General features: G+C 46.5%; 1 protein-coding gene across 3 annotated transcripts in view; it reads left to right on the plus strand.

The window, feature by feature from the left end:
- FMNL3 (formin like 3) overlaps positions 1-23,900 on the plus strand; it is an 81,526-nt gene that overhangs the window by 55,607 nt on the left and 2,019 nt on the right. The window contains exons 5-26 of one of the 3 annotated variants that reach the window (XM_069092598.1): positions 4,236-4,319; positions 6,581-6,736; positions 8,513-8,621; positions 8,990-9,066; positions 9,830-9,923; positions 10,428-10,502; positions 11,541-11,651; positions 14,522-14,671; positions 15,236-15,337; positions 15,990-16,266; positions 16,755-16,823; positions 17,180-17,304; positions 17,444-17,646; positions 17,969-18,203; positions 18,334-18,402; positions 18,532-18,612; positions 18,710-18,839; positions 21,711-21,871; positions 22,482-22,583; positions 22,903-22,995; positions 23,433-23,556; positions 23,742-23,859. In XM_069092598.1, coding sequence (XP_068948699.1) covers positions 4,236-4,319; positions 6,581-6,736; positions 8,513-8,621; positions 8,990-9,066; positions 9,830-9,923; positions 10,428-10,502; positions 11,541-11,651; positions 14,522-14,671; positions 15,236-15,337; positions 15,990-16,266; positions 16,755-16,823; positions 17,180-17,304; positions 17,444-17,646; positions 17,969-18,203; positions 18,334-18,402; positions 18,532-18,612; positions 18,710-18,839; positions 21,711-21,871; positions 22,482-22,583; positions 22,903-22,995; positions 23,433-23,556; positions 23,742-23,833 — 2,719 coding nt within the window. In that variant the 3' untranslated portion in view covers positions 23,834-23,859. The remainder of the gene's footprint in view (positions 1-4,235; positions 4,320-6,580; positions 6,737-8,512; positions 8,622-8,989; positions 9,067-9,829; positions 9,924-10,427; positions 10,503-11,540; positions 11,652-14,521; positions 14,672-15,235; positions 15,338-15,989; positions 16,267-16,754; positions 16,824-17,179; positions 17,305-17,443; positions 17,647-17,968; positions 18,204-18,333; positions 18,403-18,531; positions 18,613-18,709; positions 18,840-21,710; positions 21,872-22,481; positions 22,584-22,902; positions 22,996-23,432; positions 23,557-23,741; positions 23,860-23,900) is intronic. The other 2 variants (XM_069092599.1, XM_069092600.1) reach the window with 2 other exon arrangements.

The following is a 23,900-nucleotide window of genomic DNA, read 5'->3' on the forward strand; positions in this document are numbered from 1 at the left end:
GAGGCTGAGCATAGAGACACTTGATATACTGGTCCTTCCCCTGCCAGGGATGATTCATAGAACTGAAGGAAGAAATTGAAGTGAAAAAGAAAACATCCTCAAAATGTAGAAGATGCATGTGATGACAGATGAATCAGTCAATCAGTAAACATTTATTAAGTTCCTACTGTGAACTAGGCATTGTGCAAAGCCTAAGGATCCAGAATCCCTGTCCTCAAGGAGTTTACAGTCTGATGCGGGAGACAACAGGCAAACAAATATATATAAATATATTTTATTATAAATATAACAAACAAGGAAATAATTGAGGGAAGGCATTTAGAATTAAGAGGGGTTGGGGAAGGCTTCCTATAGGAGATGGGATTTTAGTTGGGATTTAAAGGAAGCCAGGGAAGTCAGTAGAGTGGAGGAAAGAGCGTTCCAGGCATGGGACAGCCAGGGAAAATGCCAAGAGATGGAGTGTCTTGTTCATGGAGCAGCCAGGGGGCCAGGGTGGAAGAGTATCAGGTGGAGAGTAAGCTATAGAAGGACTGGAGAGGCGGGAGTGCTTTGAATGCTGAGTGGAGGATTTTATATTTAATCCTAGAGGTGGTAGGTAGCCACTAGAGTTTATTGACTATAGGGGTGAGGGTGACATGATCAGATCTGCACTTTAGGAAAAACACTTTATAGTGGCTGAATGAACATTGAACTTGAGGCAGGCCGACCCACCTGCTGGCTTTTGTAATAGTCTGTTAGTGAGGCAATTGTGGGCCTACACTGGCATGGTGGCAGTGTTAGAGAGGGGGCTTATTTGAGAGATGTTGAAAAGGGGAAATGGACAAACATTAGCAACAGATTGGATATGGGAGGTGAGAAATAGTGAGGAATCCAGGATGACTGCCAGGTTGTGAGAGCCTGGGGACTGGGAGATTGGTGTTGCCCTCTACAGTGATAGGTGGTGTGAGGTGGGGAGGGCTTAGGGGGAAGTTTAATGAGTTCTGTTTTTGACATGGTGAGTTTAAGAAGGCTATTAAACATTTAGTTCAAATTGTTTTTTGGGGATGTGAGATAGGAGGTCATTGGAGAAATTGAGGAAGAATAGGTAGATTTGAGAATCATCGGCATAAAGAGGGCAGTTAAATCCAGGGGAGCTGACAGGATCACCAAGTGAAGTCACATAGAGGGAGAAGAGAAGAGGATCCCCAACAGAAGAATTCTTCAGGAGAACTACAGTTAGAGGGTTTGACTTGGATGAAGAACCAGGAAAGGAGACAGAGAAGGGGTTGTCAGGTAAATAAAAGGAGAACCAGGAGAAAATGTCCTGGGAGCCTAGAGAGAAGGAGAGGATTATCAAAATGTCAAAGGTTGTGGAGAGGTCAAGGAGAATGAGGATTGAGCAAAGGTCATTGGATTTGGAAATTAAGACATCATTGGTATCTTTGGATAGTTTTGGTATAATGCAGACATCAGAAAGAAAGTGGAGGCACCTATTATATACCTTTTCAAGGAATTTAGCCTCAAAGGGCAGAAGAGATAAAGGATGATAGTTATGGGTGGGTGGGGGGGAGGAGGGGAGAGAAAGAAGGCTCAAGTGAGGGCTTTTTGAAGATGAGGGAGACATGGGTATGTTTGAAAGCAGTAGGAAATGAGAGAGGGGGAGCAATTGAAAATAAGTGATAGATGTAGTGCGGATAACAGAGGGGGCAGTCTGTTGGAGGAATCAGGGTTAGCCTTGGTAAAGAATGAGGATATCTCATCAGACACGGGTAATGAAGGGAAGAGTGGCAGAAGGGATGTGAGTGATAGGAGTCGAGGAAGGAGGAAGAAGAGGGAGTACACAGCAAATGGTCTTGATTTTTTTTCTATAAAATATAAATCAAGGTTCTTAGCTGAGAGAGTGAGGGGAGGAGGAGACATGAGAGGTTTAAAGAGGGATGAAAAGGTTTAGAAGAGCTACTGTGGAGAGTGGGATAGTGAGTTGATAAAAGAGGTATAGTAGGATTACCTAGTAGCAGTGAGGGCCCACTTGAGTATATGTAACATAAATTTGTAGTGGACCCAGTCAGAACGGTTACATGATTTTCTTCACCATCACTGAGTGATCACATACTTAGGATCAAAGGTGCCAAATAGGGGGAATAATCCAAGGCTGAGGCTTGGCTGGGTATAATCAATGAAGTGACAAAGGGGCAAGGAATTCATGAAAGGAGGACAGTATAGAGTAGAATTGGTTCACCAAGAGGTCAAGATGGGGAAAAGAGGAGAAATCAGCTAGTGCAGGGGAGATGGCCTGGGAGAGAATTGAGGGGTCAAGGGATTAAAGGTCCCAGTACATAGGGTTTTGTGAGGGAAGGCAGAGGGAAAGTTTCTTGTTGGATAAGGGTGTTTCAAAATTCTTGAACATGGAGGTGATAGATTTGTGGGTGCTGGGAAGATCAAGGATATGACCATCTTTGTGTATAGTTGAGGTGGAATGGAGGAGTGATGCTATGTCAAATTGTTGATCTTTTTATTAACCATTCTCAAGGTGAAGTCTAAGAAATGTTCTAAGAAGTTAAGAAAAAACTTGCAAAATGAAATTTCAAGCATTAGAACATTTTAGGAATAAAATTAAAGCTGCTGAAAGAACTGATTAGAATACCTAGTTATATGAAAAATATAACTTTGGACTTCAAATCTGGTAATCTTGCCATTATACCATGGAAGGTCCCTGGAAAGGACAGGACCCGGAATGGTTTGTGCCCAGAGAAATGGAAATCCAGGGACAAGCTTTTGGCTCCCTAACTAGCCTTTTGAGAGTCTGGCCTGTGATTCCATTTTATCCTTCTGGGGTCTTGGCCTAGGAAAGTGTGAGGTTATCTCAAAGAAGACAAAACTCAGAGGTGGGAAGAAGAGAAACCTAGTTGTCAGTACCCTGCATCAAAGGCATGGCAGGAGAAGCATCTGAGTTGGACTGCAAGAGAGCACTTCACGCCTTGGGGAGGGCACCCCAAGGGACAGAAAATGGCATTTCTGAGCCTCTCTCACTTTGTTCCATGCTTACTGTGTGCATGGGTTTCTCTGCCTTGCTTGGGTGGCCTTTAACCTCTTCTCAACATGTCAAGAGCCTGAAAATAGCGCTGTGGCTTCAGACAGGAAATGAGATGGGGGTGGGGAGCTGGAGAGCAGACAGACAGGAAATGGGAGGCCTGTCAGCCCCCGGGAGAGGAAGCTAACTTGAGGCAGCTCCAGTGTCAGCTTCAGCCTGAGCCTGCTGCCAAATCTCCCCCAGGCCTGGCTTTCTGGGCCAGAGCCTGCTTTTTGTAGCATGAAGGGTGTGGCCTGCCGTAATGGTGCCTAGTGTCCAACCTGTCTCCCCCACCCCAGCCTTCCCACCAGAGAGGAAGTTTGATAGGGATTATCCTGCCGGAGCTGACAGAAAGTTGCATACATCCTGAATGAACAGAAAACCCCAGATATTAGGGAGCTTAATGTGTCCACTGTGTAGGAGTGAGTCTGTCACACAACTTAGGTGTGTCCAGGGCTCCTAACTTTGAAGGTAATGCCTCTTAGTGACATATTTTAGGATTAAAAAAAGTAGAATAGCCAAGGGGACACTGATGCTTTATTGATATCATCAGATTATTACAGAGTTGTTAGTTTGTGGCCATGATTAGGCATTTAAGGTATTATGTCCTAAGCCCAGAGATAGGGAGAATAGATTCTCCCATTTCCAGGACGTTAAGTAGGTCTTAGGACTAGTAAGATAGCGCTACCTCTTAAGGCCTTGGCTATTAGAAACCTTCATCATACCAGAAACCACCCCTTCACCCTGGCTGATCCCTCTGGGTTGCTGTGACTAGTAAATGTCCTTAATTCAGGTTTCTGTGTTGTTGTCCATCCCTGGCCAGGAGAAAGCAGCAGTCTATAGCATGAGTGTCTGAGTATGACCTGAGCCAGATTAAAATGTAATTAATGTAATATTTAACCAAATAAATATGTGGTTTTCTAAGTGGGTATGCAGCCAGCAGGGATCCTTTTAGTGGTCCCTGGTTTTTTTTTTGAGTTTGACATCATTGGCTGTAGAAGACTTTTGGGAAATGGGCTGGTTCTTTCACCGGTTCCAGGGGCAGTCTTTCACACTTGTGTCGTGACTCCAGGGAGACCTTTGAGAGGGTCTTCTCTGTTGTCACTGATGTTCCCTACTCCACCCTCACAGTGTACCAGCTTTATGAAGAAGAACAATGCTGAGTGTCTGCATTTCCTGTCTGCAGGTGGGTCCGAGAGTTTCTGAGTGATGAGAACAAAGGGCTGGATGTGCTGGTCGATTACCTGTCTTTTGCACAATGTTCTGTCATGTGAGTACAGTATTGAAGGTAGGGTTGAGAAAAGTAGAGGGAGTAAGCAATCACAACCTGATCTCGGTTTCCCTCTTTGACTTAAACAGGAGGTGACCTCTGGACCTAGAGATAGAGTAGATGGAGAAATGCTTTTGTGGTTAAGTTTTGGGGGTTTTTTTTAGTGGGAGGAGGAATGCTATTACTGGAGAAACTCTCCTAGCCAATTCAGATCCTAAGAGTCCTCATAGAAATTAGACTATAGAATACACATTCAGAAAACTAAGCCTATATACAGGTAAGTAACCTTTGTTTCTATTGAAGTAACTGAGTATACGACTTGTTTCTTTCTGAAGTGATTGATGACTTGAAGTCCAAGGACTTCAGAGATCCTCGGAACAGTCTTTAGAGGGGGCTAGAAGTACCTCTGATTGAAATGAAAGGAAGCTTGTAATTAATTACGGCCAACATTAGGAATCCTTCTTTTCAAGGTGGCTGTAGGAACATTGTGACCGAGGGAGGAAAGTTGCTTGTTTTTCCTCCTCTCTGTTCCTTTCAGAGGTAGAGAAGGGCCTGAATCTGATAGTCTGAATGGAAGACAGTGTTGAATATACATTGACAGCTCTATCTAAGAAGTGAAAACCTACCTGGTCACCAAGAGATAACTAATAAAAATGATGATGATTACTGGATTTCTGGTAGTACTTTCAAGTTTGCCAAGTGCTGTTGATGTTCCCTCATTTGATCTTTGTGAGGCAGGCACTATTAGTGCTCCCATCTTACTGATGAGGAGCCCTAGGCCAAGAGAAGTTGTGGCTTCTGAAGTTCTTCTTTTGTCAGCTTGGTCCTGGGCAGAACCCTTTACGTAGTCCTTTATTTTGTATGCAGTCCATCCCCAAAAGTGTGATCAGCGTTAGGGGTGTATTTTCCAGTGTTCCTCCTGTGTCATCCCTTCAACCTATCCTTTTCCCACTCACTTTTTTTTTCACTTTTTGGAGTGGGGAAGGCAGGGCATTTAGGGTTAAATGACTTGCCCAAGGTCATACGACTAGTAAGTGTTCAGTGTCTGAGGCCAGATTTGAACTCAAGTCTTCCTGACTCCAGGGCCAGTGCTCTATTCACTGTTACCTAGCTGTCCTGCCACTCACTCTTTAAAAAAAAAAAAAAGAACCTAATCTGCTTAACAAAACACTTGTCAGCAGTTTTCAGGCTAGTGGCTGCCCTCTTCCCCTGTGGACATTTCAGTATTCAGAGAAGCCCAGACCCAATTTACTTGACTGTCAAAACTTTAGAAGACGGCTGTGTCTTAGGCACTCCAGTCCCTGAAGTCTCTAACTTTTGTTTTGACCATTGGCATTTGCCCAGCTAGATTCTAAGTTCCTCGAGAGAAAGAATTCCCTTATAGCTGACCATATTGTGATTTGTTGTTGTTATTCAGTCACTTTTCTATCGTGTCTGCCTTTTCGTGACCCATTTGGGGTTTTCTTGGCAGAGATACTGGAGTGGTTTACCATTTCCTTCTCCAGCTCATTTTACAGATGAGGAAACTGAGGCACACAGGGTTAAATGACTTACTCAGGGTCACATACATAGATGTATGACAGTCTGAGGCCAGATTTGACCTGAGGTCCTTCCTGATTCTAGGCTGGCACTCTATCCACTGTGCCACCTAGCTGCCCCACTGTGACCATATTGCCAGGCAAAATCCTCTCTCCCACATAGAGGTTCAGCCATGTGACTGTCAGTTGTGATTACCCTGAGGAATTTTAGCCCCTAGAGGTATGGACAGCAGCTCCGAGCTCTTCATTTGCCCTGTGGACACATGGTGTCCCCATCACCTGCTATGCCCATAGGCCAGATCCCCCAGGAACTGTGGGGCCATGGTCATGCCTGGTGCTCCCATTCCCCACCAAGGCGGTTGATTTCACCATAGGGTCATAGCTTTTGATTAGAACAAAAATGGATGTCAGAGGCCAGATAGTTCATGCTTCTCATTTTACAGATGAGGAAACTGAGGCTCAGAAAGGTAGGGTGACTTGCCCAACAGGTAATGAGGAGAAGAGCCAAGATTTGACCTCCACTGTTTGTACGCCTTGATGCTGTCTCCCTGTCTGAATTACCTCTGCTCTCCTCAGCCTGTGTGCTGCTCTCTGCTCTCCTGGCCTTTGCTCCTTGTTGCTAGGGAGACACAAGTCATTGAGGCTGTCTCCAGGAGCCTTGTCTGAGTCTCTTCTCTGTGTGCGTGCCTATGTGTATCTGGTGTGTGTCTTTCCATGCTCCAGGTTTGATTTTGAGGGTCTGGAAAGCAGTGACGAAGGTGCTTTTGAGAAGCTGCGATCCTGGAGCAGGTCTATCGAGGATCTGCAGCAGCAGCCCAGTGCCCTGTCGGCTCCTTTTGCCAACAGTCTCGCTCGCTCTGCACGCCAGTCTGTGCTACGGTATGTATAGGTCTTGCTGTGCGTACCAGCCTGCTTTCCTCTTCCTCCTCCTGCTCCTGCTCATCCTCCTCTTCCTCTCCCCTTCGAGCTCGGTGGTAGCAGTGAGCACTCATGGCCCTCCCTTTTCTCTCTCCATCTCTGCTTCCAGGGCTCGGCTCTCTTTCCCTCTGCCTGACAGTCTGTCCTCTGGTTTGTGCTCTCTCTGTCCCCCTGGCTCTGCCTAGCAGTTTTGTCTTGGGTAAGTACTTGTTCCTATGACTGTGCCCTCCCTTTTCTGGAATTCTTCTCCCCTCTCACTTCATCCCTGGAAAGTTGTTTCTTTCCTTAAACTTTTTTTTTTTTGATCCTTTCATAGTTCTCTTACCCAGGGAGAAATCCATCTTCCATACTAGTTCTTTTTCAGATATACTTGTGAGTTCAGGGCCCCTTTCTGTTTGGTGTTTTTCTTCTTTTGGCTAGCATATGTCCTTCATTCTGTTCTCTGTTGGCTTCTCTGAATGTTTTTATACTCCATAAGCTTCTATAAGACCAACCAACCTTCCTTTAACTTCTCTCCTTCCTTGATTTTTTTCCTTCCTCTTTGAGGAACTTTTCTCCCCAAAATACTATATTATACTTCTGTGTCTGGGATGTTTTGAAGAGCCATCACATTTAGAGAGAGAATGGCATAAATGACAATTCAAAATCCCTTTTAACCCAGTGATTCCTTGCCTTGGTTTCCTGTGTTTCTCTTTTCCATGGATTCTACTCATCTTGTGCCCATACTGCTCTCCTGTGTTTTGGGGGGATTGCTCTCCATGTTCCATTATCCCAACTATGCACCTAGGCCTCCTGAGTCTTTCCCTGAAAGATGCTATATATGTTGTCAATTTTTTTATGGAATACCCTGTAAGATATTGGGTTTCTGACCCTGTGGCTTAGTGCTTACTAAGGAGGTATATGGACACCTAGAAAATACAGGCCCGGATGGGTATCACTGGGATGCCTGCCTCTGGTACCTCTAGTTGGTGTCTTTCCTGAGATATTGGACTTGGGGTGGTCAGCAGGAAATTCAAACCCTAAAAGCTGTGTAGAATGTGTGGTAATGGTGGGTTTCCCTTTAGATTAAGTTCTGGGAAGCTAATCTCACTAGGTTAAGCAAATTAGTCATTGGGATTGAGAAAGTAATAAACTGAGAAATAGGATTATTCCATACATAACACGCAGTGGAAGCTGTCTCAGGACTTGAGCCCTCTCAACTTTTCAGAGATGGCTGTTTAAGAAGTGTTTAGGAATTGATGTCCCATGGACTAGTAGCTGGGCCTAGACTCTAGGTTGGGCAGTTAGGATAGTCAGCTGCTAGGGAGAGATTGGAAGGTGAAAGTGAAGAGGAGTCAGTTGCCTCGTTCACGTATGGCCTGCAAGATTAGCCTGCTGTTACTGTTGTAGTTTGAAGTTCTGGAACATCACCTAGACTTGCTCTGTTTGGCTCCAGAAGGTACAACCAGGGGCACTGGGCATAAGTTGCAAAGGAGTAAAGATAGGTTTGATTACAGGAAGCATTTCCTAACAATTAAAGCAATAAAAACATGGAATGGGCTGCCTTGAGACACTGGGGGCAGGGGGAGTTCCTGCATATCCTTAGTGATCCTCTGGAAGAGACTGGACAACCACTTGTTGATCAAGTATATTATAGTGGGGTTTCCTTTTGTGTATGAGTTAAATTGCAGTATGGCTGCCGAGGTCCTTTCCAATTTTCCAGTTCTGCTATTTTGTAAAGCCTCCTCTCCTCCCCAGGTACAGCACACTTCCTGGGAGAAGGGCCCTGAAGAACTCCCGCCTTGTGAGCCAAAAGGATGATGTCCATGTCTGCATCCTCTGCCTCAGGGCTATTATGAACTACCAGGTACTGAGAAGGAGGCTCTAATCTGCCTGGCCTTGGGATACCCCTTGGGGCAGGGGACCAGAGCTTGCTCTACTTCAGTGGGTAGAATTTGTCAAACCAAAATTCTCCTTTGAATCCCCTTCTTTCCTTAGTCATTTGGAAAGGCCTGGATGGGTGCCGAGAGGGATGATCTCCCCAAAATGCATTGCTCTGTGCACACCCTCAGTGAACCACCCCTTTCCTACCTGATAAAACTCTACATTTGACTATAGCTTTAGATCCTTCTTCATATAGAATGGAAGGAAAGTAGCAGAGATCATTTTCCACCTTGCTCCTGGCTGAGCATTCCCTTCATGGTCTACTCATCCTTCTGTTCTTTTTTCTTGCAGTATGGATTCAACCTGGTCATGTCCCACCCCCATGCTGTCAATGAGATTGCCCTGAGTCTCAATAACAAGAACCCCAGGTGAGAGCCCTTGCCAGTCCAAAGTTGTAGAGCCCTGTATACCTAACTGTATATCTAACAAGGAGCTCTGTTTTGTGGCTACTACCGTGTTTCCCTGATAATAAGACCTATCCCAAAAATAAGCCCTCCCCTTACTGTGTAAGATTCCTCTAAAATAAGCCCTCCCCCGAAAATAAGCCCTATTGAGATTGCTACTGTAGTGAAGGTGATCCCCTGCGCTACACGCTACATTATGGTACCCTCTGTATGCACTGTCCCTCCCCCCCCCGGTGAAACGCACGCCACGCTCCGAGCTGCATCCAATCAGAGCTGCAGCAGTGAGCGCGTCATCCTGTTCTTCCCCAGTGATTTGCTTATTGAATCAAGGTACATTTTTTTGTTCACATTTACCTGTTTATTAAAATTGCTGTCAATGTTCATTAAAATAAGCCCTCCCCTGAAAATAAGCCCTCTGGTGTTTTTCTGTCCAAAAAAATAATAGACAGTGTCTTATTATCGGGGAAACACGGTATGACCTCACCAAAGATCAGTGACTGATTTGGAGGAACTTCTTTCCATGCTTGGGAAAAACTGGGGTCCCATTTTCCCTTGTTCTACAGTAGCTTAGTGTGAAAAAGCTGGCCTTTCTGGCCTGCTGCTTTCCAACAACTCACTGCCTCTGGGTTCCCCTGCTCTGAATTGCTACTGGTTAAAATGAGCCTTTGATAGGGAGGGCCAAAGGTAGGGGAGTTAAGACCTGTGCACGTCTATTTCTTGCCCCCAGGACCAAAGCCCTTGTTCTGGAGCTGCTAGCCGCTGTGTGCTTAGTGAGGGGAGGCCATGAGATCATTCTTGCTGCCTTTGACAACTTCAAAGAGGTCAGCCTTCTGCTTCTGCCTGTGGGTGAATGATGGTAACTGGGATGGTAAAAGGGACAGAGAATAACTGGGCATCACCCTATAGAATATGGGGATCATTTGACTGTTGGAGTTCTTGTCTAAGCATCAGCTGCCACCTAGAAAATGGGCCTTGCCCTTGAGTAGAACAGAGAAGCTAACTTGGGTCTTGCCTCTTTTGTAAGCCAGCCTTTCCCAGGCCTTGTCAGAGAAGTTCATGACTAGCTGATGTGGGCTGCCCTGGGAAGGTGGATCAAAGCTTGTATGTCCAGGGAAGATGAAGTAAGAGAGCAAACATTTTGACCTCAGGTTTCCTGATCCAGAGTTGTCTTTTGTCACCTAAACTGTTTCCCCTCAGAATTGCCCATTTCAGAGAGAATCCCTTTCAGCCCCTGTTTCTGGGGCCTGCTTCTCTTGAGCCAGGTAATGTGCTTGAGTGCCACAGTGGGTGAATCCTTGCACTGAGGCTGTGTTTGTTTCATGCAGGTGTGCAAAGAGCTCTGTCGCTTTGAGAAGCTGATGGAGTACTTCCGTAATGAGGACAGCAATATCGATTTCATGGTGAGAACCTGAACCTGGGTCAGGCAGAGCTGAGCTTTCTGGGGAGGGCCATCGTATGCAGGTAGCATATTCCTGTAGGTTTGTAAACATTTGGAAGGGTTGAGACTGTCTTATATTTTTATAAATTCCTCTTGCAGCACTTAGTGTAGCACTCAACACAGTGTGACCTCAGTGGGAGCTTGCAGATTGCCTACTCCATTTTGCTTTCAGAAACCTAAGGATAACATGACCAAGCTCTCCCAGCTCTGTCTCTTCCTCTGTTTCAGCAGCCTTGTCTTCTGTGGTCCTGCTCTCATCGGAGTAGTTTTCACTTCATTCCTACTCATTCATTTATATTCTCTGACCCAGATTCCCATAATATAAAGTGAAATACAGAGTAGAGGACATTTGGGCCCTATTTTACATATCACTTTCCAAGCAGCTCTAAATGTCATCTTCTTTCCCACTGTTTTGACCATTTGTCCTTCTCATGTTCTTTCATTTTTTAGGCCTACTAATCCCATCAGTTGTCTTCACTTCTCTAGACCTCTCTCACCAGTGTTCCTTTTACTTAACTCAAATGAACCTCCTCTTCTCTATGACCCCTCCCCATCGTGCATCCCTCCCTTTCAGCTTCTGTCGTCTTCTGAACATTTTCCTTGAAGAAAGAGGAATGAGGAGAGACTGAACTGTCAGCCATGCTTTGTTCCTCCCCTGCAAAAAGCAGTGTGGCAGCTCTTAGTGGACATCTGTCATGTGTCCAGGGAATTTCTTTTCCCTCTGATGGTGATGACAGCTAGCATCTATTCAGTTCTCTAAGCTTTGTAAAGTGCTTTACAAACATAATCTCATTTGATTTTCACAAAAACCCTGGGAGAAGGGTGCTTTAATTCCTATTTTACAGATGCGGAAAAATGGCCTCTGTTAAGATATAAACATACTAAAATGAAATTAATATGAACCATAAAATGGTTACATGCTTCCTCCTCTCCTTCTTGGATTCTCTGCTTTGTTTCTCTGATTTTCTTCTTCATTTGGTCTCTTTTCCCCCTTCTCCAGGTGGCCTGCATGCAGTTTATCAACATTGTGGTACATTCAGTGGAAGATATGAATTTCCGAGTCCATCTGCAGTATGAGTTCACCAAGCTTGGGCTGGAGGAGTTCCTGCAGGTGAGCCTTGTGGAGCCTACTCTAAAACATCCCTTCTGGCTAGCCTTCTTCTCATTGTTTTTCTCACTGAGTCTTGAGGGGTTAGTTCTTTGACTGACACTGTGCATAGCTTGAGACTTTGCATCAATTTGCTATAAAAGGTTCTCCACTCATATAGTTCTTTGGTCTGACCTGAGTTTTTAGGGATGGGGAAGGAAAAAAAGAAGGAAACAAGCATTTCTAAAAAAAATTTTTTAGTTTTCAACATTCACTTCATAAAACAAAACAAAAAAGAAAATAGTCTGCTTTACTCTGCATTCCGACTCCATAGTTCTTTCTCTGGATGTGGATAGCATTTTCCATCATGAGTCCTTCGGAATTGTTTTAGGTCCTTGTATTTCTGAGAAGGGCTAAGTCTATTAAAATCAGTTGCCACGTACTGTGGCTGTTTCTGTGAACAGTGTTCTCCTGGTTCTGCTCACTTCACTCAGCAGCAGTTCATAGAAGTCTTTCCAGGATTTTCTGAAGTCCTCCTGAAACAAGCCCTTCTTAAGTTCCTGCTATGTGCCAGGAACTGTGCTAAGTGTTCTACAAATATTACCCCTTTTGACCTTTGCCACAGCCCTGGCAGGTGAGTTCTTGAGAACCAGATTATATGAGGCCTTTCCTAATTAACGAATTTCTCTTCTCCCCTCCCTTCCTCTCATGCTTCTTGCATCTTCCAGTCACAGAGACCCGGCTATCCCCAGTGATACGGCCTGCTGGCCATTTTTTTTTTTCAGTATTGGTTACATCTTCTCTCACGGTGTCTGATTGAGTGGACCACAGAGGAGGAATTATAATACTCCTTGTTCATTGTTGCTTTTCTGTTGCCATTCCTCACCAACCTCTCCTCCTTTGAAGTTCACTCTATCCAAATTAATCACCCAGCACAGATCCTGCTGCTTATCCAGCACCCCCCTAAGACATTTTCATTTTTTTCTCAGTTCAGTGTGGCTCATAGCCTTTCTCTCCTCTCACTCTCCTAAGGAACTTCAACGTAAATGTTAATATTTCCTTCGGCACCTCGGTCTGCTCAACTCCCATGTTCTCTCCCTTTGCTTCTGTCCTACACAGGGATGGTTATACGTCTGATCTGGCCATCACCTACAAATGTTCCAGTTCCATGATCTGAAATACCCTTATCCAGTCATAGCCACATTATTACTTTTCTACTGGGGCCTTATTCTGCCCAGTCCTGTTTGTCACCTTCATGGTGACCTCTACTCTCTCCACCCCTCAGGATTTTCCCAGGCCATCATCTTTGCTTTTGGGAAAACTCTTGCCCCATCCTTGATCCTTGAACAAATTCATTTCTGCTCTGTCCTGTACTCTCAAATCTGTTGTTTCTGTCCCCTCTTTTTTTTTTAAAGCAATTGGGGTTAAGTAACTTGCTCAAGGTTACACGGCCAGGTGTTTCTGGGTGGGTGCTAAGTGTTGTTGGAGGTTCCTGTCCCCTCTTGATGCATATGCTTTACCACACCTTATTCTGCTTTTTCTCATGTGCTACTGAAGAGAGCTGGAGAGAGTCATTCAGTGATGCTAACTGAACCCACTTATAATTTGTCCTCTAATCTCAACGAGGCTGTTTCCAATTCTCTTCCTTCATTGATTTCTTATATCACTCACTGTTGTAAACTTTGTCCTCTCTCAGTCAGTCAAAAAGCATTTCACAGTGCTTGGCACATAGAAGGCATAAAATGGGCAGTCTGCCCTCATGGAGCTCATGTACCAATGAGGGAGAAGATGTGTAAGTAACTAGGTATGATCTAGTTACGGTAAATAACTGGGTATAAACTAGATACATTCAGAATAGATAGGAGGTAATCAAAGAGAGAGGAAGGCACTCCAGCTGCGTAGACCAGTAAAGGTCTGCAGAGCGTTCCAGGAATGGAGGATAGCCAAGTCACAGGTATGGAGAGAGGAGATGGAGTATTGAATCCGAGGAACAAACTTCCCACACCTCACCTTCTCCAACTCTTGTCAAATAAAAGATCTTGCCTCATACTTTGTAGAAAAAATGGAAGCTATTTGCCATGAGCACACCTCACAACTCCTTGATATTATCCTGCACTATTCTCTTTATTCCCGTTTCTGATTAATAGGTGGGACTTCTTTTCGACATGATGAACCCTTCTATGATGCACCCTTAATTCCATCCCCTCCTATCTTTTCCAGCAGATAGCCTCCACAATTAGCTCCCTCTCTATAATCTTCATTTTCTACCTATTGACTAGTTTCTTTCTTGCTGCCAACAAACATGCCCAAGGCTTCCCCATCCTTAAAAAAACATACTAGGGAGTGGCTGTGTGGTGCAGTGAATGAGCTCCAGCTCTGTAGTCAGGAGGACCCGAGTTCAAATGCAACCTCAGTGACCTTGAGCAAGTCACTTAGCCCCAATTGCCCTCCTTTCCTTCCTCCCCAAAAATAATAATAATAAAAATTAAAAATAAATATCACTAGACCTTATCATATCTATATAAGCTGTTATCCTGTATCCTTTTTTTCTCAGCCAGCCTCCTTGGAAAGGTATTTACACTCCTTGCTTCCATTTCCTTTCCCCTCACTTTTCTTCTAAATCCTCTGAAATTTGATTTCCAACTTCATCCCTCAACTGAAACTCTAAAGTTACCAAGTGTTATCTCTCAGTTGCCAAATCTTATGTCTTTTTCTAAATCCTGATTCTTCTTGACCAAGATTCCTTGACATCCAGCCAGGAATAGTAGTCCTTTCCCATTTGTCTCTCTATTCCAAACACCTATTATTCCATTTAGGACAGCTTCTGGACTCTCCTTGCCATTTTTCCACTACATGCCTAGCTCTGTGTCCCATATTTCCTATTTCTTCCCCAGAAGTCGAGGCATACAGAGAGCGAGAAGTTACAGGTGCAGATTCAGGCATACCTAGATAACGTATTCGATGTTGGGGGCCTGCTGGAGGATGCTGAAACCAAGAATGTGGCCCTGGAGAAGGTGGAGGAGCTGGAGGAGCACATCTCCCAAGTGAGTGCCGTCCTCTTTGACTGCCTGAGACAAAGTGGAGAGAGGCCTGGACTTTAGTAGTTTTGGAGTAAAGTGTTTCCAACAGCCATCTTGGATTGGAAACCGAGCTCCCTGGGGGCAGCTCCAGGAACAGTCTGGTCTCTCTCAGACACCTTCTACACTAGAAAAAACTGAGATCAGCTGTGTCCTGGAGCTGACCACAACCAGCGACCTCCGTGATGGAAATGAAGCAGCCCTCGGGTCTGTTTGGGTGCTCAGCTCCCATTTGCTGGTCAGCAGATGACCAGTCATGCCAAGATCGCCCACACAGTTGTGTCAGGGCTTTTGGCCATGGAGGGAGATCCTTTGGGAAACCCAAGAACTTCAGCCCTGGGGAGATTTTTCTCACGTGATTGTGTTTTGGGGGAGTGAACGATGCTTGGCACTGAGTTCAGATTCAGGATTGGAACTCAGTTTTATCTTGGGGATGACAGAGGCTTATGGGCTAGTGTTTTTACATTCAGGTTCCTTTGAATCCCCAGAGCTGCAGGAGTCAGTTGAGTCTCCTTTTTTTTTCTCCTTTAGTTATCTGAGAAGTTGCTGGATCTCGAAAATGAAAACATGATGCGTGTGGCAGAGCTGGAGAAGCAGTTGCTCCAGCGAGAGAAGGAGCTAGAGAATGTCAAGGTATTGGGGATTAGTGTAGAGGGTAGTCAGAAGGACCCAGGAATCTTTGTGCATGTTGGTGACCCTTTTACTTCCAAAGAGCTTTTGAATCCTTTTATTTTTCTTTTTCCCCCTGAGGGAAATAAAACCACCCTCCAGTTGGCAGTCAAGGCACAGAGTGCACTTTCACGTGATGAGGAAGGGGTGGAAGCAGGGTTGAAATTCAGTTATCAAGTTGTCTGACTCCCAGCTCAGGATGCTTTCCAGTAGGCAGCACCTAGAGCTGTTTGATGAGCTGGGGGAATAGATGCCACTGAGTCATAGATGGAGCTGGCCTTGCTATTCCATTTCAGGATGTGTCTCTTCTCTTTTGCTGCCTGTGTTTATGCAGACTCGGTTTGTGTTAATTTTCATAAAGCTGTAAAGTCAATTCTACTCTTTCAGAGTGTAATGTTTGTTCTCCTTACCTCCCTTAACTCTGCTCTAGGCCTCGCCTATTCCCATTTCAGTACCTTTGCTCCTCTGAGCACCCTGATAGAGACTGTTTAAGAACCTCTCAGGCAGAAAATCCCTGAACTGGGGTATCCCTTGCCCTAATGCAGGTCCCAGGGGCAACTTCTACTCACTCTCTGCTCTGCCTTTCCCCACCTCATTAACTCTGTCTGCTGTGCAGGAGACCTACGAAAACACGAATCATCAGGTACACACTCTTAGGAGGCTTATCAAGGAGAAGGAGGAAGCCTTTCAGCATAGGTGTCACCTCGATCCACATACTCAGGCCTTGGAATCTGTGGGCAGCGATCTCACCAGGGTGGGCCCTCCCGAACTCAGTGAGAGTGTGTTCCCATCAGACCTTGACCTAGTAGTCCCACTCTCACCCCCGGAAGAGACACTGCCCCTGCCCCCGCCACCAGCTCCACCGCTTCCACCTCCAGCACCCCCACTACCAGGTAAATGTGTCCTTGAGATTCGGTGGGTTCCTTTGTTTAGGAGGGTACCTAAGGCGGAACCTAAGTCAGTATGAGGATCTGTTATTCATTCATCTAAGGATTCATTATTATTTTAAACAAACAAAGTAGACATTGCAAAAATGGTGACTAGATTAGATAATAGATCTCTGAGGAAAGGGCCAAACAGCTGAGTGGAGAGTTGTCTTTAAGGTCATTAGAGAGCTTGACCATTACCACTCATGTCTCCCTGGGCAGAAAAAGAGGAAAGGGAGAATTTAAGCTAGAGATGAGGAAAAGCTTCCACATTATCCTAGAGGGAATCAATAGAATGTGGGTTAGCTGAGGGTTGCTATAGAGTCTGTTTATCTAGAAATATTAGAGAATAGTAAAGGGCCCTCATGGTATGACTGAGTTAGAAGCTATGGAGTAGGGAAAGACCAGAAGACATTTTCCCCATTGTTCTATTTTTCTTCCTTTTCTTCCCTCAGAAAAATGTCCTCCTGCCCCACCTCTCCCTGGAGCTGCTCCTTCTGTGGTCTTGACTGTGGGCCTGTCAGGTAAGAACCATCAGGACTTTTGGTGGTAGGACAGGAAAGGAGATAGATTCTTCATGGGCTAGAATTGGGGGCAACAGGAAAAATGGCTTTGTTACTGTGCATTCATGTCCATTTCTTTCTGACGCCCTGGACCATACTGTTCATGGGGTTTTCTTGGCAAAGACACTAGTGGTTTGCCATTTCCTTCTCCAGTGGATTAAGGCAAACAGAGGTTATATGACTTACCTAAGGCCACACAATAAGTGTCAAATTTGGGTGTGGGCCTTCCTGACTCCAGACCCAGCACTAACTGCCAGGCCATCTAAAAATGGCTTTGAATTTCTCCAGTGACTTTCACTGCTTCTCATGTATTGCAGCTATCCGTATCAAGAAACCAATCAAGACCAAGTTCCGTCTGCCTGTATTTAATTGGACAGCACTGAAGCCCAACCAGATCAGTGGCACCGTCTTCAGTGAACTTGATGATGAGAAGATCTTAGAAGTGAGACAGGGCCTTGACCCCAAAATACTAAGCATCCGTCCATCGGGCTGGGAGATGGTCATCGTTTGGGAATGGGGCCTGGGAGGGCAGTAGTGGGGCCGGTGCCTTGGGGAGATAACATCTCCCTTGTTTCTACCAGGATCTGGACCTGGACAAGTTTGAGGAACTGTTCAAGACGAAGGCACAGGGTCCTGCTCTTGATCTTGTCTGCTCCAAGAGCAAAACCTCACAAAAAGCAGCCAGCAAGGTTACTTTGCTGGAGGCCAATCGAGCCAAGAACCTGGCGATAACTCTACGAAAGGCAGGCCGCTCGGCCGAGGAAATCTGCAGAGCAATCCATACGTAGGCCGCCACACTGCCTTGTCTCTTCTCCTTTCCCCTCTCTCTCCCCCCTCCCTGGGGAGCTGATTGATTCTCTTCCACATCCTTTCTGAGCTAAGTCAGGTGGGGGCAGGGATGCCAGGAAGCCTTTCCCCCTCAGCTAGCTCCTCGGGCATTCACTGCCTCCCAGAGAGCCCCAGTGGGGCCAGCCTGGGCCTGGTCTCTCCCCATGGGCAGCACAGTGAAGTGTGATGGGAGCAAGGGGTGGGACGGATGGAAGTTCCACCTGAGAGGGTGGGTGGATCCAAGGGGCCTGAGGCCACCTCCTCTTCTTTGGCATCAGGTTTGACTTACAGACGCTGCCAGTGGACTTTGTGGAGTGTCTTATGCGTTTCCTGCCAACGGAGGCCGAGGTGAAGCTCTTGCGGCAGTATGAGCGGGAACGGCAGCCCTTGGAAGAACTGGCGGCTGAGGACCGTTTCATGCTGCTCTTCAGCAAGGTGGAACGACTGACCCAGCGCATGGCCGGCATGGCCTTCCTGGGCAACTTCCAGGACAACCTGCAGATGCTCACGCCGGTACCACCTCCTGCTCTCATCCCCCAGGAAGCATCCCCAAACCCTGTTGCTACCTGTCCACTCACTCATCCCTCCCAGGCTCCTTCCTCTAGCCCTGCAGTTAACTCGGCTTCTCTGTCCTTCCTTCCAGCAACTCAATGCCATCATCGCAGCATCTGCCTCTGTCAAGTCTTCTCAGAGGCTGAAGCAGATGCTTGAGGTAGGCTAAGGCCCACAGGCTGATAGGCAAGGGGCAGGTGGGACCTGGTGTTCCTGAGGGCACTGTGGGTCAAGTAGGAAGAGGCCCACTTGAGCAAGGCTTCCTATCTCCTCTGTGGCTTCTTGGCAGATAATCCTTGCTCTGGGGAACTACATGAACAGCAGCAAAAGGGGTGCAGTGTACGGCTTTAAGCTTCAGAGCCTGGACCTGGTAAGGATGGGGCTGGAGTAGGTGGAGGCTCCAGGGGGTGCCCTCCCATCTGTGCTCAAAACCATCAAGGTCAACCCTATCTCATCTCCACCCCTAGCTGTTGGACACCAAATCAACCGACCGAAAGCTGACCTTGTTACACTTCATCGCATTGACCGTGAAGGAGAAATACCCAGAACTGGCTGGCTTCTGGCATGAGCTGCACTTTGTGGAGAAGGCTGCAGCAGGTGAGAAGAACCAGGCTTCCCTGAGCCCAGGGCCCTCGGAGCTCTCAGACGCCTCCCCTGCTGTCTCAGCCCCAGGACAATCCCAGGAAGTGAAGAGGAGGGGGAGCAGGGGGCACTTGTAGCTCCTTTTGTTCTCTTTCTTTTTTCTTTTCCTTTTGACTACTTCAAAGTTTTTGTGGGGGCCATGGCTGGGGCTGTCTGAGGGGGAGCCTTTCCTCCAGGAACAGGGCCCTGGCCCAGCCCTTCCTAGCTTTGTGGAGTGGGGGACAGAGAAAAGAACTGCCCTTTTACTCCTTGCTGCTTTAGGCCTGGCTTGGTAGATTCATGACATGTGTGAAAGTACTTTAGAAACGTTTCAGGTGCTATTACAAATGGAAGGTATTTTTAAAAACTGTCTTTCCTCGCCTGCTGTTCAGATGGACTTGGACAGAAGAGTAGGCAGGGCTGCACTCAGAGGTAATTATCTCAGACCCTCCTGGAAAGGGGCACAAGGGTTGGAGTCAGAGTGTGTGGGCACATGTCCTACCTTTTCCACTTTTCATCTTGACGACCCTGAACAAGTCATTCTACCTCTTGGCCTCACTTCTCTTATTGAAAAATAAACCTAAATCTCTGAGGATATGATCCTATTCTCTCCTCAGGAGAGGTCTTCTTTAAGAATGTGGGTGGGAGGGGCGGCCAGGTGGCCTCAGTGAGTAAGTACACCGGCTCCGATACTTAGCACCACACCCAGAAATAACTGGCCCTGTAACCTTGAGCAAGTTACTTAACCCTGATTGCTTTAAAACAAAAAAAAAAAAGAAGAATGTAGGTGGGAGAGGGCGGCTAGGTGGCTCAGTGAATAGAGCTGGCCCTGGAGTCAGAAGGACCTGAGTTCAAATCCAGCCTCAGACACTTAACACACACAAAAAACTAGCCGTGTGATCTTGGGCAAGTCACTTATCCCCCATTGCCCTACCTTCCGCCCTCCAAAAAAGCAAAAACAAAACAAGAATGTAGGTGGGACCAGGACATGAGGTCACTGCCCCATATAATTTCTTGTTTATTAGGTAGACTTGTTCCCACTTAGAACCTGGTGGTTTGGCTCTCAGGGTGACCAGTAAATGGTGGTTCCCAGATTTGGCTGCAGAGGCCAGTGTCTAGGATGAATGGAATACTGGAAAGCCCAGTATTGATGCCTCACTGCTTCCTCTGGCTAGATGCTTCAGTTAGTCAGCAAAATTTTCATCAATATCTGCCATGTGTCTGGCCCTCTACTAGAAGTTGGGGGTAGAAAGACAAAGACAAATGAAACATTCCTCGTCCTCAAAGAGCTTACATACCGTGTTTCCCCGATAATAAGACCTATCCCGAAAATAAGCCCTCCCCTTACTGTGTAAGATTCCTCTAAAATAAGCCCTATTGAGATTGCTACTGTAGTGAAGGTGATCCCCTGCGCTACATGCTACATTACGGTACCCTCTGTATGCACCATCCCCGTCCCCCCCGGGTGAAACGCACGCCGCGCTCCGAGCTGCATCCAATCAGAGCTGCAGCAGTGAGCGCGTCATCCTGTTCTTCCCCAGTGATTTGCTTGCTGGCGCCATTGAGAGCAGTGCTGCGGAGGAGAGCTGAGGCAGGACAACATAAGCCCTCCCCTGAAAATAAGCCCTCTGGTGTTTTTCTTTCCAAAAAAATTAATAAGACAGTGTCTTATTATCGGGGAAACACGGTACTACTGAGGAGACAGCATGTACACATCTAAGTCTGTGCAAAATAAGTAAAAGATGTGTATGTTAATCAGGAAACAGTTCTGTAGTTACTGATTTTTAGATCAATAGATCTTTATATTGCATTATCTCACGCCCCATCATCAAACAACTTAGACAACTTTTGGCTGCTCTCTAATTTGCCGATGTCCTTTTTAAATATCATATAGTGCCCCAGATACTCCGGATGGAGTCAGAGTACAGCAGGCTGATCTCTTGCCTTGTTCAGGACACCCTTCTTCTTTTATGTAGCCTGAAGATGGAGACTTTTTTTGGGCTGTTTTATCTCTCTGTTGATTCATTTTGAGTTTTATAGTCAATCCATTTAAAAACCTTTCCCTCCTTGTTTTTGGGAACTTGATTTTGTAAAACCCAACTGTAAGATTTTGCCATAATTTATGGCTATTACATTTTGCCTTATTTGTTTTGGTCCAGTGTTCTAGGCCACTGAGATCTTTTTGGGTCCTGACTCATGTTACTTGTCCTTTCTAGCCCAATGTCATCTGTAGATAAACATGGCATCCTTGTCTTTACCCAAAGCATTGTTAAAAATGTTACAGAAGAGGGACCTACTTATGGAATCAGTTCTAAACCCACCAAAGTGTCCTTTTCCTCTATCTTTGAGGGAGGAGCTATTGCTATAGTTTAGGTAAAAGAGCTAGAAGCTAGAAATCAGGAGGGAGACTAGGGGGTCATTTGCATGTTGATGATGATGATGAAGCCCATGAGTGAAAGCATAGAGAAGGGAAGAGGGTCTAGGACAGAGTCTGGGGTCACAAATTTGTAGTTTGAAATATAGGTGATGAACCTGAGAGGGGGTTAGACAGGTGTAAGGAGAACCCAGAAAGAGCAGGGTCATGACAGCTCAGAACAGAGGGGGCGGGTGTTGAGCAGAGTACAGGGCTGCAGAGATGTCAAGAAGGCCGAGGACTAAGAAGGGCCTGGCAGTCACGGTAACTTTAGAGAGCCACTTCAGGCGAATGAAATTGCAGAAGACTTAGAAAGTGAAGGCCACAAACTTTGTTTAAAGACAGCTTTTCCCCTCAAGGTGAAATGGGCTGGGCAGGGACTGGGAATGCTGGTTCTTACCTATGTCCTCAACCTAGGGTTCTGGTGTTCCCAGTGTCCTTAGAGAATGTGTTACTGGATGTAAAGGAGCTGGGCCGAGGAATGGAGCTGATCCGGCGAGAATGCAGCCTCCATGACAACAGTGTCCTCCGTAACTTCCTCAGTGCCAATGAGGGCAAGTTGGACAAGCTTCAGCGAGATGCCAGGACTGCCGAGGTGGGGCCTGGGGCAGGGAAGTCAGTGTGATGGAGGGGAGGTTCTGGATTCAGCTCCTGACAGAGTTACGCCGATACCACCATCATCAAAGAGCATTTATCAAACACTTGTGTGCAGTTCTTTTTCTTTTATTTTGTTGGGGGCGGGGCCGACGATGGGGGTAGAACTCTACAAAGTGTGCTGTCCACATACAGGGCCCATTCTTGCAGGACAGACACAAAAATACAAAGTAAGGATGATAAAAACAGTAGTTAACATTTACATAGCACTTAGTAGGTGCCAGGCACTGTGCTAAGCCCTGATCTTATTTGATGCTCTCAACAATCCTAGGAGGTGGGTGCTGTTATTATCCCCATTTTACAGATGAGGGAACTGAATAGGTTGACTTGCCCAGAGGCTAATTTGAACTTAGGTCTTCTTGATTCCAGTCCAGCACTCTCTCCACTTAATTCCTAATGGAATTCCTAATGGAATTCCTCTATTCTGTTTTCACTCACAGTGGGTTAGAGTGTATTTCTTTCCAAATCCTGAGATTTTGGTTCTCCTGTATTTGAGTTGGCCTCCTTGCTACCCACTCCATGCTGACCCCTTTTGTCCTTCTTTTCTCTAGGAGGCTTACAATGCAGTTGTACGTTACTTTGGTGAAAGCCCCAAGACAACTCCTCCTTCTGTGTTCTTTCCAGTATTTGTTCGGTTTATCCGCTCTTACAAGGTATGGTGGAAGAGGGCTCTTTAGTGAGAGGGAAGCCCCAGTTTGAGGAGCAGGGGTGCTGCACTTCAGCTCTAGCTCCTCTTTCATCAGTGGGGTTGGAGGTGGGAGTTCCATACTGTCGAAAGGCCCCTTGGCTAGGGAGTGGTGGGCAGGGTGGGGACCCAAGCCCTTCCTGTAATTGTTTGGGGCAGGAAATGCCCCTTAGTGGGTGGCCACCTGGGGTTAATGTGGTCCAGCCAGCATCACCAGCAGCCTCCACCCCAGCCCTCCGCCACTTCGGTTCCCCTCACCCCCATACCTCAATCCCATTGGTTCCTAGGAAGCAGAGCAGGAAAACGAGGCACGAAAAAAGCAGGAAGAAGTAATGCGGGAGAAGCTGCTAGCTCAGGAGGCTAAGAAACTGGATGCCAAGGTGGGTGGGGCAGAGAAGTATGGGGCGGGGGGGGGGCCCACAGTGTTTGTTTTAAGGGAGGAATAAAGTCTCAGAAACAGTTCGGGACTGAAAGCTAGGGGGAAAGTAAAGGTGGATGGCTAAGACCAGGATGGTAGGGTGGGCCATCAGGGAGTCTCGGGGATCAGAGCTAGAGCTACAAGGGAGGGACCTCTCAAACAACCTTAAAGATTGTTATTCTTCAGGTGGAAAAATGAGGCCCAGAGAGGGTTTGAGTAACCTGCCTCAGGTCACACAGGGACCAGATAAAGGGGAAGGGGCATGACTATGGATGCATGAGGCTAGAGTGCTAGGACAGAAGGGAGTCCTGGTTACTTCTCAGATGGAGCTTTGGGCAGGGGCCTCAGGCCATGTCAGGATGATAGTTATCATGCATTTCCTTAAATTTCTTCTCTCAGACCCCATCCCAGCGGAACAAGTGGCAGCAGCAAGAACTGATCGCTGAGCTTCGGCGGCGCCAGGCCAAGGAGCACCGGCCTGTCTATGAGGGCAAGGATGGCACCATCGAGGATATTATCACAGGTGAGGCTCCTTTCCATTGTAGGAGGTCTTCTGCCCAGGGCTCTACACAGAGCCCAGAACTACATGAGCCAGCACTAAATTTTACTGTGCTCCACTAAGTTGCCCAGAATCCAGTCCTTCCTCTGCTGTCTACATTTCCGTTCACTTGGAGTCTGATCAGTGTCTCTCTCTCCTGCTGGCTGCAGTGCTGAAGAGTGTCCCCTTCACAGCCCGCACTGCCAAGCGGGGCTCACGCTTCTTCTGCGATGCAGCCCATCATGATGAATCAAACTGTTAGCCCCCAAGGCTGGGAGCCCCTGACAGGTACTGGGCACCTAAGCTGCCCAACTCTGCATGACCATCCC

The sequence above is a fragment of the Petaurus breviceps genome, unplaced genomic scaffold (assembly GCF_028583685.1).
Source record: "Petaurus breviceps papuanus isolate PSGF00001 unplaced genomic scaffold, PetGlider_PUasm1.0 191, whole genome shotgun sequence".
NCBI lineage: Eukaryota > Metazoa > Chordata > Mammalia > Diprotodontia > Petauridae > Petaurus > Petaurus breviceps.